The sequence below is a fragment of the Phocoena sinus genome, chromosome 20, assembly GCF_008692025.1.
Source record: "Phocoena sinus isolate mPhoSin1 chromosome 20, mPhoSin1.pri, whole genome shotgun sequence".
Classification (NCBI taxonomy): Eukaryota; Metazoa; Chordata; class Mammalia; order Artiodactyla; family Phocoenidae; genus Phocoena; species Phocoena sinus.
Genome location: NC_045782.1, coordinates 53371154 through 53386218, shown reverse-complemented (window position 1 = coordinate 53386218; position 15065 = coordinate 53371154). Strand labels below are relative to the sequence as shown.

At 46.5% G+C, this 15065-nt stretch overlaps 1 protein-coding gene across 1 annotated transcript; it reads left to right on the top strand.

Annotated features, from left to right (window-relative positions):
- Positions 1 to 342: 342 nt before the first annotated feature.
- Positions 343 to 14165, top strand: C20H17orf80 (chromosome 20 C17orf80 homolog). Its single transcript, XM_032618020.1, has 6 exons — positions 343 to 385; positions 873 to 968; positions 2752 to 4232; positions 9616 to 9723; positions 10307 to 10414; positions 13459 to 14165. The coding sequence occupies exons 3-6, from the start codon at positions 2777 to 2779 to the stop codon at positions 13521 to 13523; spliced, it is 1737 nt and encodes a 578-aa protein (XP_032473911.1). The 5' UTR covers positions 343 to 385; positions 873 to 968; positions 2752 to 2776; the 3' UTR covers positions 13524 to 14165.
- The last annotated feature ends 900 nt before the right edge of the window (positions 14166 to 15065 follow it).

The window sequence follows — 15065 nt, the reverse complement described above, 5'->3', positions numbered from 1 at the left end:
GTGCGACCCCGGCCGCGCCGACCGGTAACCCCGCCCACAGGAAAAGGCGGGCTCGGAGCAACCAGGAGCTTCTGGGAGAGAGGACCTCGTTAGAGGTCGCCGGAGCTTTCGCCTGTTCGCAGCCGAGCGGGGATACCTTAAGAGTCAAGCCAGGTTTAAATTAAATTAAACTATATCAGAATAATATGATACAAGTATTTGAGTTAAATCCCTGTGAGGTCACAATTTTTTTTAAATAGCTGAGAAGCATCAGGCAGTGGTGCGGACGGCCTGCCCCGGGTCCCAGGACTGAGAGTTGGGAAGCGGCGCGTGGGCTGCGCTGGGGGTGGGGGGGGGGGTGCTGGGGGCCTGGCGCGGGGCTTCGTGGTCTTATCTGTCTTGCGAGGTGAGGCGCTGCCGTGGGGGCAGTTTCGCGGGCGGGGATGTTTCCTAGGGCCTCCGCCGTAGGTCTGGGGACGAATGTGGCGACAAGAGGAGAGTGGGGGGAGGGCTTCCTGAAGCCGAAGGTTCCGCCCCCTTAGGCGTCCCAGCGGCTCCGGCGCCTGGGGCTGGGGGGCTGGGGGGCTGCGGGGAGGCCCCAACCAGGAAGCAGCAGGACTGCTTTCCTGAAAACGTTACGGGCAGGGGGGTACGCTAGATAGTACTGCTGGGGGCGGGGAAGTCCGCTGGAGAGCGCAGGAGCGGCGGGCGAAGATTAGCCTAACTTTGAGGTCCGCCCTGTGCCCAGGAGGGTGGTCAAGTCTGCTTTCTGGAACACCGAGGTAGCACTGCCCTCCCTACAGGTGACTCGGTTATTTGAATTTGCCCCAGCACTTTGCCACATTTATTCATTGTATGTGCTGTCGAGTGACTTCCCTGATTGTGTTTTTCAGAGGCCGACATTAAAATCGCAACTGGAGAACAGAGAGCGAGGCATGCTCATCCAGGAGAAACAACCGCAAAATCAGCATCTTTCTAGAAAAGCTTTGGTAAGAAAGCATTTAATAGGGAAGAACCTTTGTATTCTCTTACAAGTTAATCACTAAAGGGATGTTGCCTGTAAGCTTAAATTACACCTAATGGCCCATCTCTGGGAACCCTGCCTCCCAGGTCATGAGCATGAAGCTAAAATACCTTTGTTTAGCTCAGAGGAAACAGCCTGACCAGGCCCACCTGTGAATCACTGCAGGAAGGAAGAAATTAACACACCCCCTCCGGAGGCTGATGGGAACTCCAGGAAATGTTTGGCTTTACTCCCTTCCCTTTTAGTATAAAGGATGCCTGAATTCTAACTCAGGCAAGATGGTTCTTTGGCACGCGAGTCCCCCATCTCAGTCTGCCGCAGCTCTCCAAACAAATTCCCTAGTCCTCGCCCCAAGAACTCATCTCTCGGTTTATTGGCCTGTCCTGCGGTGAGCGGGTGAGCTTGAACTCGGTAACATTAAGGCATCCATGGTGAGACGTTACTGTTCAAGGGTGCGGGAAAGATCTCAGTGGGATTGAGTGTGAGGATGGCACAGTGTGGAAGCACATGCCTCTAACAGGTCTCTTCTAATGTCGTTAGCCTAAGGCCCTTGGACTGGCTTCCGTTGTGTGTATTTTTGTAAATAAACAGCCCCCAACTTTTATTATATTGTCAAAGGGGTACCTCCAAAGTAAGAATAGTTGCTGTAAAGTCTATTGGCAGAAGACAGTTTTGTTTTCTGTGAGTTTTTTGTTTGTGTGTTTTTGCGTGACTTCATGTAGGATAAGGTGGGTCGGTTGGTCTGATGGATTGGCCAGGCCCAGTGCTCGGTTCTGAGAATACAGCTGTGCACAGGGTCCACCTGTTCCCTGCCCTCTGGAACTTGATAGAATAAGAAATGTAAACAGAATTAACTCATCTGAGCTTTGGAATGAAATACTTCCTTTTCCTGACTGGAGAGAATAATAGAGGCAGCAGTGGTACATGGTGTAAAGTTTTTTAAATGTTTTTATGTGGCATAAATTTCACAAAAGTGTCAAACTAAACAAATTCGTCATTAATCCATTGTACTACAAGTAAAAAATGGGGGACCACGTCACCTCCACTTATGTATTATTTGTGCGTTCACTATACTTCTGTATGTGTATGTATCTGTGCTTATTACTAATGGGTTAAATGTCAGTAGCATTTCGTTTTTCATGCTTAGACAATAGAAGCTCTAATATTTTCTCCTTGCCCCAGTGGATCTTCTGTATATCACTGTGGAAATACTAGTCTAAGCCACCTTGGAATCCCAGCCTGAGTTTTTCATTCTTCACCATCCTTCCCTTGAATGATGTGTTTAAGGGTTTATAACAGTTTCTTTATACTCATGTGCTATCCAGTTGACTTGCTACAATGTTAAATAGCAAACATTTTATTGGCATTTTATCTGATTGGCATTCTGGACATCTTTTCCTTCCACTAAGCGTTAATTCACTAGACTTAAGTTTTTTGGTCTGGCTCACCTCCTAGTTAGGGATGTTGAAAAACCTCTTTGGTTGTCTTTTGTAATGACTGATTCCTAAGAGACTTTAAGAAGTGTGAAATACCAAGCAGAAATGGAGCCAGGAATATTGATCTTAAAATCCAACCATGTCTGTTTTCTACCTGTGGAGGAAAAAGAATGGGTCAAAAGAAATTTTTTAAAACGGCCTTCAACCTAGCTTCTTTCAAATGAATTTAAAAAGGTACAACACCTAAATAAAGTATTAGTGTTTACTCTATGGATTGTGTGCTCCCCGTAACCTCACATTTCTCTTTTTCAGGAATAGGAGAGCTATTCCACCCAGAATGGAAGTGTGTCCTTACTGTAAGAAGCCATTTAAACGATTAAAATCCCATCTGCCGTACTGTAAGATGATAGGACCAGCTGTGCCTGCTGTTTGTCAGTCCAAGCCGGCTACACTCGCACGTGCTAAAAAAATCAAAGGGCCAGTCAGAGACTCAGTTAAAGCAAAAGAGAAAGGGTTAGGGACAGATAGTAAGAAAAGAAATCCTGAACTGAAAGGGGACAGATCAGAACAACAGACAGTTAAGTCCTCTCCACGACTATCTGTTGGTTTGGAAAAAACAAGTAATACAAAGGCTGATAAAGACTTCAAGAATCAAATTCAACCCTCCCTCCAAATGCTGAAAAATACTGAACAGAAGATTACTTCCCAGGGAGAAACTACAGCTCAGTTTTCTGCATCAGAAAACACCACTTCTAAAAAAGAGCTTGCCGAAGACTTGTCTAAATCAGGGGAAAGTAGAAATAACCCTTCAGAGACTGAAGCTTCTTTAGCTCTTGGCCCAATGGAACCTTCTCTGTCAAATCAAGATAGGAAATATTCTTCGGCCTTCCCTAATGATGTACAAGCCACTTCTGCTGATTTAAAATTGGACAGAGTGGATGCCCCAAGACAGAACCTTCTCATAAAATTACTAGATATGCCTCTGGGCGATTATCACAGTTCTCCCACGAATCTCAATTACAGGGTTAAAAGGGTAAGCACATCATCAAGCAGTGAGAGAGATTCCAAGGCTGGGGATCACCTCTTGGGAGTCTCTACTAGAGACTCTGGGACTTGGGAAAAGAACACAGAATCACAAATTGCAGCTTTTAAAGTTAGCCCGTTAGGTAAAATCCAGGTCAAGGAGAACCAGGGAAAAGGACTAGACCTTGGAGCAGAGGCATGTGGGAGCCAAGGAAATGCAGAGAAAAGCACATTTGCAACAGAAATGCAGGAGTGGGCTGCCGTGAGTGATGATTCAGTCATGGAGAGGAAATCTCGAGGTGAAGGCCCCAATTTAGAGTTGCTCACGCCAACGGGGACAAATTGCAGTGAGCTGCTCTCTGTATCACAGTCACGTAATCCAAGTCTTGCCTCTCTGGCTATGAAATTTCTCCAAGAAGAGAAGGCAGAAGCCTGCAGCCGTAATCAAGTCCCTGCTATGAAGGCATTGACAAAAAGTGAGGAACAAGCTTCTCTGACACCCAAGTCGGGCCGTCGGCCACCAGCATCGCACCCCAGGGGCCAGCATTCTGCACATTCAACCCATCATCACGCTTCTGAAAGCCCCTTCACAGGTCAGATCGGTGTCACCGACAGAAAGACCCTATCCAGCTCCCTGGGGCTGGAGTGGTTTCCAGAGCTCTATCCGGGTTATCTTGGACTCGGGGTGTTGCCGGGGAAGCCTCAGCATTGGGGCACATTGGCCCAGAAGCCTGCGCTCACCAGTACCCGGGGGGCAAGCTGCTCACAAGGTAAACACGCTCTCGTTCAAGCTCATCCAGACAGCTCTGTGCCTGTTGAACCAGTGAGGTTCAGAACGCCCACATTCTCACTCACTTGACCTTCCTCGTACCTAGGCACTCCAGTGCGCTGCACTTGTACGTGTCCTCAGAACGTGGCTTCTTGCTCCCAGGGGTCAGTGATAACAGTGGTTTATCACTCTCCCTTCCCCTCCACCGAGAGGTGAGGGTTGGACTGTGACAGGCTGGCCGGTGATGCTGGTAACAGTTGACCGCCTACATTTGGAAGAGGCATGGCCTCTTCTAGAAATTGGGTGGGTATTCAAGCTGAAGAGACTCAGGAAAAACAGGAAGACTTCAGGGTCTGCCTAAACACAGCAAGCGCCATGCTCAGATTTCAGTCAGGACCAGGTTGGGCAGAAAATAGGTCCCAGACGTGTGGTCAGATGCAGCATCTAGCAGTTTAGAGTAGCACAGGAGGGAGCTTCCCTGGTGGCGCAGTGGTTGAGAGTCCGCCTGCCGATGCAGGGGACACGGGATCGTGCCCCGGTCCGGGAAGATCCCACATGCCGCGGAGCGGCTGGGCCCGTGAGCCATGGCCGCTGAGCCTGCGCGTCCAGTGCCTGTGCTCCGCAACGGGAGAGGCCACAACAGTGAGAGGCCCGCGTACTGCAAAAAAATAATAAATAGAGTAGCACAGAAGGGAAGAGCAGATGGGGTTCTTGGCTTTGGGGGCAGGCTGGGGTGGCAGTCAAGGCAGGTGGAAGTGGGGCCTCAGGGATGAGCCGGTGAAGATCAGGAGCAGAGGGTGTGGCCAAGAGGGAGCAGAGATCCATGCCCTGGAGAAGTTAGGCCGCAGAGAATAGGACCAAAGGTGGAGCCTCAAGACACGAGGGATTAGGTAAGAAGGATGGGGGGAGAGAGGCTGGGCATCAAGACTGATTGGATTGTGAGTCTGTCTCTTCCGAAGCTGCCTGGATGCTCCTTGCTGGTGCCTAGAATGGGTTCAGCAGTGGGCAGGACGGGGGCCCGGGTCGGAGCCAAGAGCTTCCCTGCGGCCCCCTCAGTGCCCTTGCTTTTTTCTGCTCTCACCTTTAGTTACTGAACTGCTTCTCTAGTTACGGAACACAGTGTCTCCATTTTCCTCCCCAGAAGCGCTGGGTTACTTCTTTTTGTTCGGGTTCTCGAGGGGCGTGCTTAGGCGTGGTCACAGCAGCATCCATCTCTTTCTTGCCTAGTGTTCTTTGGTGCTTTCGGGTTATTTTGACAGGAGACACAAAGCCACTCAGAATAGGCTTGCAGCAGAAAAGCTTGTATTATCCCTTCCTAAAGGATACATTTTTCCCCTCTACTATGTTTTTTTTGTGAATGATCACATATTCACTAAGCCCCAGTTTAGCTGTTGTGGAAAGCATTTTTTTTTTTTTTTTTTTTTTTGCGGTACGCGGGCCTCTCACTGCTGTGGCCTCTCCCGTTGCGGAGCACAGGTTCCGGACGCGGGCTCAGCGGCCATGGCTCACAGGCCCAGCCGCTCCGCGGCACGTGGGATCTTCCCGGACCGGGGCACAAACCCGCGTCCCCTGCATCGGCAGGCGGACTCTCAACCACTGCACCTCCAGGGAAGCCCAAGCATTTTCTTTTGTATTTTAATTATCCCTTTCTAAAGGTTTCAAAATGGACGTGTATTAAGAGGGTTGCTAGCTTAAAGCTACGTTTCCTTCAGCTGCCTCAGTGGTTAACCGGGTTTTCTACGAACAGGTCTAACATCTTCACTGTCTTTACAGAGTTGTAGTATCAAGTCCCTACTCCATCTTAACATAGAATTAATATACTCACATTTGTGTTGCTTTGTGGTTTTCAGGGTGCTTCACCTATCTTCTGATTTTGGCCTCACCACTCTGAGAGGTGGGCAGAGTGCTTTTCTCTCTGTTTTGCAGGTGATGAAACAGGCACAGGGGATAAGTGATTTGCTCAAGGTGGTGACACGCCAGTAAGTGCTAGAGGTGCAAGTAGAACCCCGTCTCCTGAGGCCTAGTTTAAAGCTTTCACTCAACCATGTTGTAGAAAATGCACCACAGCTAGACACACAGGTGTTGTTTATATCTCCGAGCTTCTCTGTGGTTTTCAGTGGCATAAACACACACAGCCCATAGCAAATCTCTAGCAAATAGAAGGGCTTCTTTGTATTCTGTCCTACCCTCTGTAGTGTGAAGGTGAGTTCATTTTAGTGGGAAAAGGGAGGGAACTAAGAATGTTTATCAGGTGATGGCGGTTTCTGGTCGTTGTGCGAGATGCCTGATGTAATTATCTCCTTTAATCCTTCTGAGGGTTCTGAGGGGCTGTCACTGCCAAAGATTGCCCTCTGTTGTGGGCGAGGAGTCTGAGCCTCAGCGGGCTCAATGACTTGCCCACGTTCACCAGTAAGCGGCAGTCGGGATTCAAATCCAGGTCCGTCTGGCTTGTACATCCATGGTCTTTAAACTCAGCCTCAGGCTTACTTTAGGGCAGTTAGTGGTCAGTATCACAGTTGATTTAAGTTATTAGTAACATTCCCTTTAATAGGTCCCAAGATTACAGTAACAATAAGGTAAGAGATAACAGTAACCCATGTTACTAAATCACTAGGCTTGTGAAATTGAATATGGGGGAAAAATACAAGTTTTCCTTTAATAGTAAGTTCTTCCAGGATAGTGGCTAGAAGCGATTTTGTTCTCTTTTATTGGTCACAGTCTGTAATGTGTGATTAGTTTGGGTTCCCGTATCGGGGAACGTGTAGCCATCACTGTGCCTCTAGTTCTGTTGTAAACTGAAAAACTGTTGGAAGTTGGCTCCACCATTAACGGCCAGACTGTGATGCTGCTACCAAACGAACAGGAGACACTAGAGGAGACCCTAGGATCTCAGTTAAGGTCAAGACCTGATTCCTTAGTTGGCCAGGGACTTCAAGGCCGTCAAATCTACCAGGATAAAAAAGTAGTGTGGCTCCTCAGCTTTGTACCTTCACCTGGCAATGACTGTCCCCAGTGACTGCAGGATCAGACTGACCTCCCAGCAGTCACTGCAGAAGAGCTTGGGCTATATGTGCCCTTACTCAGGCAAAACCTTTGATGGGCCACTCCTCCTCTATCTCAGGAAACCAACTCATCCCTTTGATACTTAAAGGCAGGGCCAGTGAGCTAAGAGTTACTAAGTTAACTATATATCAGGTGTGTTACCTGCATGTTTACCTAAGTTATCTTAAGGAGTCTTATACCAGTTCTGGGAGATGGGTATTATCCCCTTCTACAGACGAGGAAACTGAGTTTCAGAGAGGATGAGTAGCTTGCCCAGTATCCAGTTTCTAACGTGATCTGATGGTCTTTGCCAAGGTTTTCCGGGCAGTGTTTCTTGCACTGGACCGTTGGGCTCCAGGATGTCGTCAGTTTTCTTTCTTGCACGGGGAAATACAGCTAGTCCTCGTGCATCAGGTACCTGAGTAAACTTAGGTGAGGTGATTCTACCAGCTGGAAAGGCACCTAGGGCCTTCATTTTGATGAAACGAGGTACGACCAGAGGCTCTCATGGCCGATGAAAAATGGCTGTGTTTTGAGGGCCTAGGCTCGGAAATCCCGAGGCAGACTGATGGTCTGAGGATGCCACCAAGTTGGGCTGCAGTTAATCAGGAGTCGGGATGGGGCTCATGGAATTCGGCAGCACTAGGCGCAGTCTTCTGAGCTTCAGGGAGGAAGATTCTCATGGACCTCACTACCAGAAGGAGTAAGTTTTCCTGGCCTGAGGGAAAGTAGATTCTAGAAGTCCAAGATTTAAATCTCAGGAGACTCAACAAGTACCAGGGTCTGAGAGCTCTCAGCAATAGAGGACTTCGTTCAAAGGAAACCTCTCAGAGTCCCAGTCGCCTTGAGAGCGTTCAGCTGGGAGGGCTGGCTGGGCCTTTACAGAATTCAGGTGCCTTGGCCTTGGGGCTGAAAGTGTAAGAGATCTAGGTCCTCGGTTCCCAAATCTGGACAGTTAATAGTTTCACGTGGTCATATTTTTTTTTTTAAGAGTAAAGATTGCTAGGCATCATCCCCAGAGATTGATTGTGAAGCGAGGCCTCAGAATTGTATTTTCAGACGTTTCCTCGGTGTCACTGAAGGTCAGCCAAGTTTGAGAACTGCTCCTGGAGGTGATGGCCCTGGCGCAGGTGCCTCAGACCCAGCAGTGGGCTGTTCTCAAATTGTGGCAGGGGAGAAGGTGGTTTGGAAAAAAAAAAAAAACTTTGTGTAATTACAAAAAGCAAAATATGGCTGACGGGGTTACCAGAAGGTCAAGTGAGAAAACTTTATAGGTCATGGGTTTTTAAAGGCCAAGAAACAGCTAAATAAAGGCTGTTTTCTAACCTGAAACCAGGATTTCCGTCAGTAGGGTATCCGTGTGGTGGGGTTTTTTGTTTTGTTTTTTAAATGTATTTATTTATTTATTGGCTGTGTTGGGTCTTCATTGCTGCATGCGGGCTTCTCATTGCGGTGGCTTCTCTTGTTGCGGAGCACGGGCTCTAGGCGCGCAGGCTCACTAGTTGTGGCTCGCGGGCTCTAGGGCGCAGGCTCAGTAGTTGTGGCGCACAGGCTTAGTTGCTCCGCGGCACGTGGGATCCTCCTGGACCAGGGCTCGAACCCATGTCACCTGTATTGGCAGGAGGATTCTTAACCACTGCGCCACCAGGGAAGCCCTTGGGTAGTGTTTTTACATCCACAGCAACTTTTACCACACCTGCTAAACCCGTTGTAAATATTTGCTTAATTTACCCTTTATCCTAATGAACCAAACCAAGACCAGAGAACCAGCAATAGTGGAGATTCCCTGCCTGTCATTAAACATGGAAGATAACAGGGGCAGGGAAAATGTAAATACATAGCCTAAACCCTCCTTTCTGGTTCTACTTTATAGTTATTCATGTATTGAACATAAATAAGAAGTGTGCTGGTCAGCAGTAGTGCTGGGCTGGGCTGATAGAGCTGGCTTGTCGACTGTTGTAGTGACAAGTAGCGATAATTAACGTGACAGTAGAAAGTCATACTTTTTGCTAATAAGAAGTTTAGCAGATGAGAGGAAGTATAAATGATTCATTTCATTAAGTATGTATCCCTGGATCATCTGGGCACTATTCATCGGATCGGAAACGGATCTAGGTCCTGATCCCCAGGGTCCCTTAGTCTGTCGAAGAACCTTTTCTTGATGTGGAATAGACGGCTTTGACCTTCAGTGGTTACCAGTTAGCCGCAGCCCAAGGCAGACATTAATCCACCTATTTAGAATATACCTTTCCTGCAGCCTCGCCCTGGGAACCTTGGGCACTGAGTGTTGGGGAAGAGGATGGATTTAAATGAATTATCACAGTGACTGTTTGGAACCCTAGTTCCTTTGTTGGAAAGAAGTTCGACGGCGGTAAGAAGTTTGGAAGCCCCGGCCAGGCTCACAACCTCCAGCTTTTCTCTAAGGAGGCTCTTGGGAGCTGTCCAAACAGGTGAGGCTGGAATCACGACTGCTGGGCTCCGTTGCTGGTTCCAAGCATTTGGAGAGCTTTCTCTTCCTTTAGCCATGGCTGTTACAGCAGGCTCGAGAAAGAGAAGAGGACACCCTTGTAGTCTTACTGCTCTCCTGCCTGGCTGTTTTCATCCAGGAGGCTCATGTAATTAAAAGCACCGAAGCTAATAATAGCAGCTGCCATTTATCGAGCAGCTTTCATTTATTCAGTACTTACCCCTGCCTCTCTCTGCCACCTGCCCCTCTCTGCCACCTGCCCGTCTCTGCCTTCCCCACGTTGATTGTCCCCAAGCCAGGAAGGCTCAACCTCAACTAAACCAGCTGTATTCGTCTCCTCCCCACGACAGATTTTAACCAAACTCCCCAAAATAAGAGTGACTAACTTAAATTTATTGAAATGAAGGTCTTTTGGTTTTAGCCTTTTCATCACACATGCAATATAGTGGTATGTAAATTCTTGGCAATTCCTTTGCCTGAGCTAACCGGGTAACTTGAGTCCCTCACAGATAAGGGCCCCTAGGGGCCTTTGCCTCTAACAGTGAGACCTGCTTCTCTTCGAACAGGCTGGATCCGGTGTCGCACCACCGTGCAGAACAGAGGAGTCGGTGGCTTCGTGACGCTCCTCACAGGGTGCTTCGTCCTTTGTTGTAGCTGGAGCTTCAAGCATCTGAGTGAGCCTTCCTCTATTTTTAGCCTAAATTACGGGTCACATCCCATTATAGGCACCTCCAAGGGATTTTCCCAACTGCTTTTTTGTTTTTTCAGTTTTGCATTATCTGACATGCCCTAGAGAGTGAGCTGTTGCCTGAGAGGGTTTTTTTGGAGGGTTTTTTATTGGAGGTTTTGGTTATAGTGGCCTTTATAAGATTTGACTAGAATTTACATAACTGCTGTTATGCTCCATTTAAGATTGTCACTGGAGATCTGGTGAGCTTTGTGTTTTCTCCTTAAAGCTATTTGCCTGTTAGAAGATCAGGGCTCTTCTCCAAGGTGACTTTTTAATTCCTATGTAAGAGCTTCCTTTTAGGATTGAAGCCAAATAGCTTTATACCCCAAAAGAGAGGAGGAGAAGCAAAATACAGCTGGCACTTATCAGTGTGTCTTAAGGCTTAGAGCTGTTTTATTTACTCCACTTTTAACATTAAAAGCACAACACCTTTCTAGTGACGCGTTTCAGCTTGCTCCAAATCTTACCAGAAAGAAAATGCCTAGATTTCATTGCTCTTTTAGTTCTAGATAACTTTTGCTCATTTTTTAAAGTATTGTTTTATAAAAGAAATAAAACAGAAATAGCCCAGTATTCTTCCACAATTTAAAAACAAACCCCAAACGCTTTCCAGATGAAAATTTTCAGTGTAAAAGTGTAAGATAATCATTAACACTGGAGGCCAGTAGAACTCACAAGCTTCTAAAGTGTCAGATTTGACTAACTGGATTTGTTGGCTAATTCAGTACCAGTACATAGGGCGCAGGTCAAGCAGCGGGAATGTGTCTGCACCAAACTCTTCCATTGACTAGCAGGGCATAGCTGCTGGCCCTTGTCTAATATGCATGGCCATCGGTGAGAAAGAGGAATTCCTTTCTGATCATCCCCGCATAAACGGAGATGCCTAAAATCCCAAGTCATTTCTTTCACAGGGAAAAAGCCTTCCCTGAAAGTTCTACCCGCCTGAAGGAGACCATTTAGGTGATGCTTGAGGTTATTTTTCACATCTCTAAATTGAGACTGAAGAAAGTGAGACAGAAACTTCTCATTTTGCTTAAGACTTTACTTCTAAATTTATAAAACAAAAATATAACAGAATGATCTGTAGAGTCAAGACGTAGAAACAGTCAACAGAATGGCCTCTTAGATCCTTGTGTTTATCTTTGTTTATCCTAAGAGCTGCAGCGCTGGTGTAAGTAGCATTGACCTGGACACCACGTAAGAAAGCTTTGGTGCTCCAAGGCAGGGACGGTGGAGATGGCTGCGGTGCGAATTAAACAGTGGAAACGTACTGGGGGCAGGGGAGAGCGTGAAAATAATAAAATTACTGGAATCTAGCAACTCTGTAGGAAGCCAGTTTTTTAATGTGGACAGATCTGGTTCTGTCTGGATATTTCTTTTGGCTTGTTCTCAAAAGTGACAGAGTTACTGAAAAAAACCTCAGTTTGTTTAATCATAAAGGCTGATGTTATTCAAGGAGACAAGAAGATGGCAGAGTTCGTCATTACAGTTTTTTAATAGCTATTTCCTAATAGCTCATATCTCAATTTTAAATCTTCTCTCTAAACTTATTCTCTATATCTTGGCATTTTACTGTTCATCTCCACTAGATACTCGGCTACACGTACACTGGTACAGAATAGTATGTGAAGTGGCAGGAGATCAGCACACATCAGACCCCTCCCCTTGGGAATGGTTAGGCTCTTCTGGGTCCTTGACCACATCTTGGCAGGTGTCAGAAACATAAAAGCAGAGGGTGGGTTCAGAGTTGCAGGTGAGCCTCTGAAAAATCCTTGGCAGGTTATATTTTAAGCTAATTAAAGCAGCGCACTAAACAGAAGGCTAAATCACCTTTTCCACATCTTAAGTGAGTATAATAGTGAGCAGATGGTTTCTGCTTATCATCTCTTCTTGGAAGCTTTTCAGAACTCCACCCCTATCCCTTCCCAAGAATTTCAGTGCAATACTCAAATATTCCTCCCACTTTGTTAGGGTTGTTTTTGGCTGGTGGGGTTTTTATGTCTCTTCCCTCATCAGAATATTCCATATTTTTCTAATTTTCTGCTTTGGCCCCTAGAGAATAACTTAGATACTTACAAAGGCTTCAGGGAAATGTAATGTAGATCTCACAGATGGATAACGGTTTTCAACCTCTTTTCCAACATCAGAGGTTGGTTACATATCAGATAGCAATATGCCCCTATCAATCAGTCGATGGGTCTGTCTGTATCTTCCCTTTGCTTGTAATATCCTCAGGCCAAAATACATGTGTTCAGTCCCTCTTTTGTCCCAGCTCCTTCAAAATTATGAAAAAGCAGGTGTGCTCTTCTAAGGCCAGCATTCATGTATTTGCACACCTCTTCCTTCTCTCTTCCCAGAACTCGATGCTGGCTTATCTTCTGCTGTATCTCCCTTTTCTGTTCTTCAGCCCCCTGTCCCCCCGCCCTCCGCCTCTCTAATTATCCCCAGTGGGAGTAATTTAATTCTGCATCAAATTCTCATGGTTAAGGAAAAGGTGTGCTAGAATTCTCCATAAGGAAAAATTCACGGTTGAGGAAGAGTATACTAGAGGCAGTTATTTTAGTTTAATATGACAGAATTTTCAGAACTCCAAAAACAGTATCTTGCCTTTAGGAAAGGCTTTGTGGTCTTTCTTTGTAAATGCCCTGTAAGAGACACGGTCAGGGAGGGGTCTCCCTGCACCTGCCCCTTCACCTTACTCTAGATCAGAAATGCTCAGGGTACAAAGGTAGGTGAGAATGACCTCTCAGCTATGTCCTCTTCCCCAATCCCCTTGAGCCCAGGGGTCAGCAGACCACGACAGCCCACAGACACGAGCCAGCATGTGGCCTATTTTTTGTAAATAATGTCTCCGTGGGACACAGCCCTGCGTCTTTGGTTAGGTGATGGCTGTGGCTGCTTCCACACTGCAGTGGCAGAGTTGAGTTTTTGCACCAGAGACCATAGACCCTGCAAAGCTGAAAATGGTTATTCTCTGGCCCTTTACAGAAAGCGTGCCAAGCGCTGCCCCAGATGGACAGGACACCTCACGGGCTCCTGTGTCGGAGGGATGAAGAGGACTGGGGATCTCTGCTCTGAAGCATTTGGTTAGGAAACGCGTTTCAGGAGGAGAAGCCTTTCTGGACTCAGTACCTAAGTGCCTGAGTGTTGCCCCCTCAGCTCCCCACAGCATGTGAGTGCAGTGGTGACGGCAAGAGTAAGCTCACAGCCCCCCAGGGTTGTCATCAAGATCATTTTTGTCCCTACTGTAAGTAAACTAGCGCCACTTGTAATCAGAATGCTAAAACATCATGAAAGGGTTTAACTCCGTTAGATCACAGTGAATACTTTACATCTCTGAAAATAAGTTCCTTAATGAGAAAAACGAACTACTTAATGACCCATCGGTCCTGAAGGGATATCTGCTGCTTATTGCCCGGTATGTTGTGTTAGTTTCAGGCGTACAGCATGGTGATGCAGTTACACACATATATATATATATATATCTTTTTATGTATACGTATTCTTTTACAGATACCTTTCTCGTATAGTTTATTACAAAATTTCAAGTAGACTTCCCTGTGCTACAAGTAGGTCCTTGTTGATTACCTGTTTTATATAGAGTGGTGTGTATCTGTGAATCCCAACCTCCTACTTTATCCCTCCCTCCCCCCGCCCTTTTCCCCTTTGGTAACCATAAATTTGTTTTCTATGTCTGTGGGTCTTTTTCTGTTTCGTATATAAGTTCATTTGTATCATTTATTTTTTGTAGATTCCCCATATAAGCGATATCACATATTTGTCTTTCTCTGTCTGGCTTACTTAGTATGATCATCTCCTAAGTCCATCCACGTTGCTGCAAATGGCATTATTTCGTTCTTTTTTTTTTTTTTAATTTATTTTTTTGGCTGTGTTGGGTCTTCATTTCTGTGCGAGGGCTTTCTCTAGTAGCGGCGAGCGGGGGCCACCCTTCATCGCAGTGTGCGGGCCTCTCACTGTCGCGGCCTCTCTTGTTGCGGAGCACAGGCTCCAGACGCGCAGGCTCAGTAGCTGTGGCTCACGGGCCTAGGTGCTCCGCGGCATGTGGGATCTTCCCAGAGCAGGGCTCGAATCTGTGTCCCCTGCATTGGCAGGCGGATTCTCAACCACTGCGCCACCAGGCAAGCCCTACTTCGTTCTTTTTAATGGCTGAGTAATATTCCATTGTATATATGTACCATATCTTCTTTATCCATTCCTCTGTCAATGGACATTTAGGTTGCTTCCATGTCCTGACTATTGTAAATAGCACTGCTGTAAACATTGGGGTACATGTATCTTTTCAAATCATGGTTTTCTCCAGATATATGCCCAGGAATGGGATTGTAGGATCATATGGTAGCTCTATTTTTAGTTTTTTAAGGAACCTCCATACTGTTCTCCATAGTGGCTGTACCAATTTACATTCCCACCAACAGTGCAAGAGGGTTCCCTTTTCTCCACACCCTCTCCAGCATTTATTTTTTAAAATACATTCTTTTTATTTTTTAATCAACACGTTAATAGATTCACAATTACTTTATCTGTACTGATCCTTTTCGTTTTTTGGGTTTTTTTGGCTGCATCGCGTCTTAGTT

What these genes read in the sequence shown, in the direction of transcription:
- C20H17orf80 (XM_032618020.1), top strand. Translation starts at nt 2,777, where the DNA reads ATGGAAGTGTGTCCTTACTGTAAGAAGCCATTTAAACGATTAAAATCC. An exon ending in CTTGGGAGCTGTCCAAACAG is followed by an intron (nt 9,724 to 10,306) that starts GTGAGGCTGGAA and finishes CTCTTCGAACAG; the next exon opens with GCTGGATCCGGTGTCGCACC. An exon ending in CTGGAGCTTCAAGCATCTGA is followed by an intron (nt 10,415 to 13,458) that starts GTGAGCCTTCCT and finishes GGCCCTTTACAG; the next exon opens with AAAGCGTGCCAAGCGCTGCC.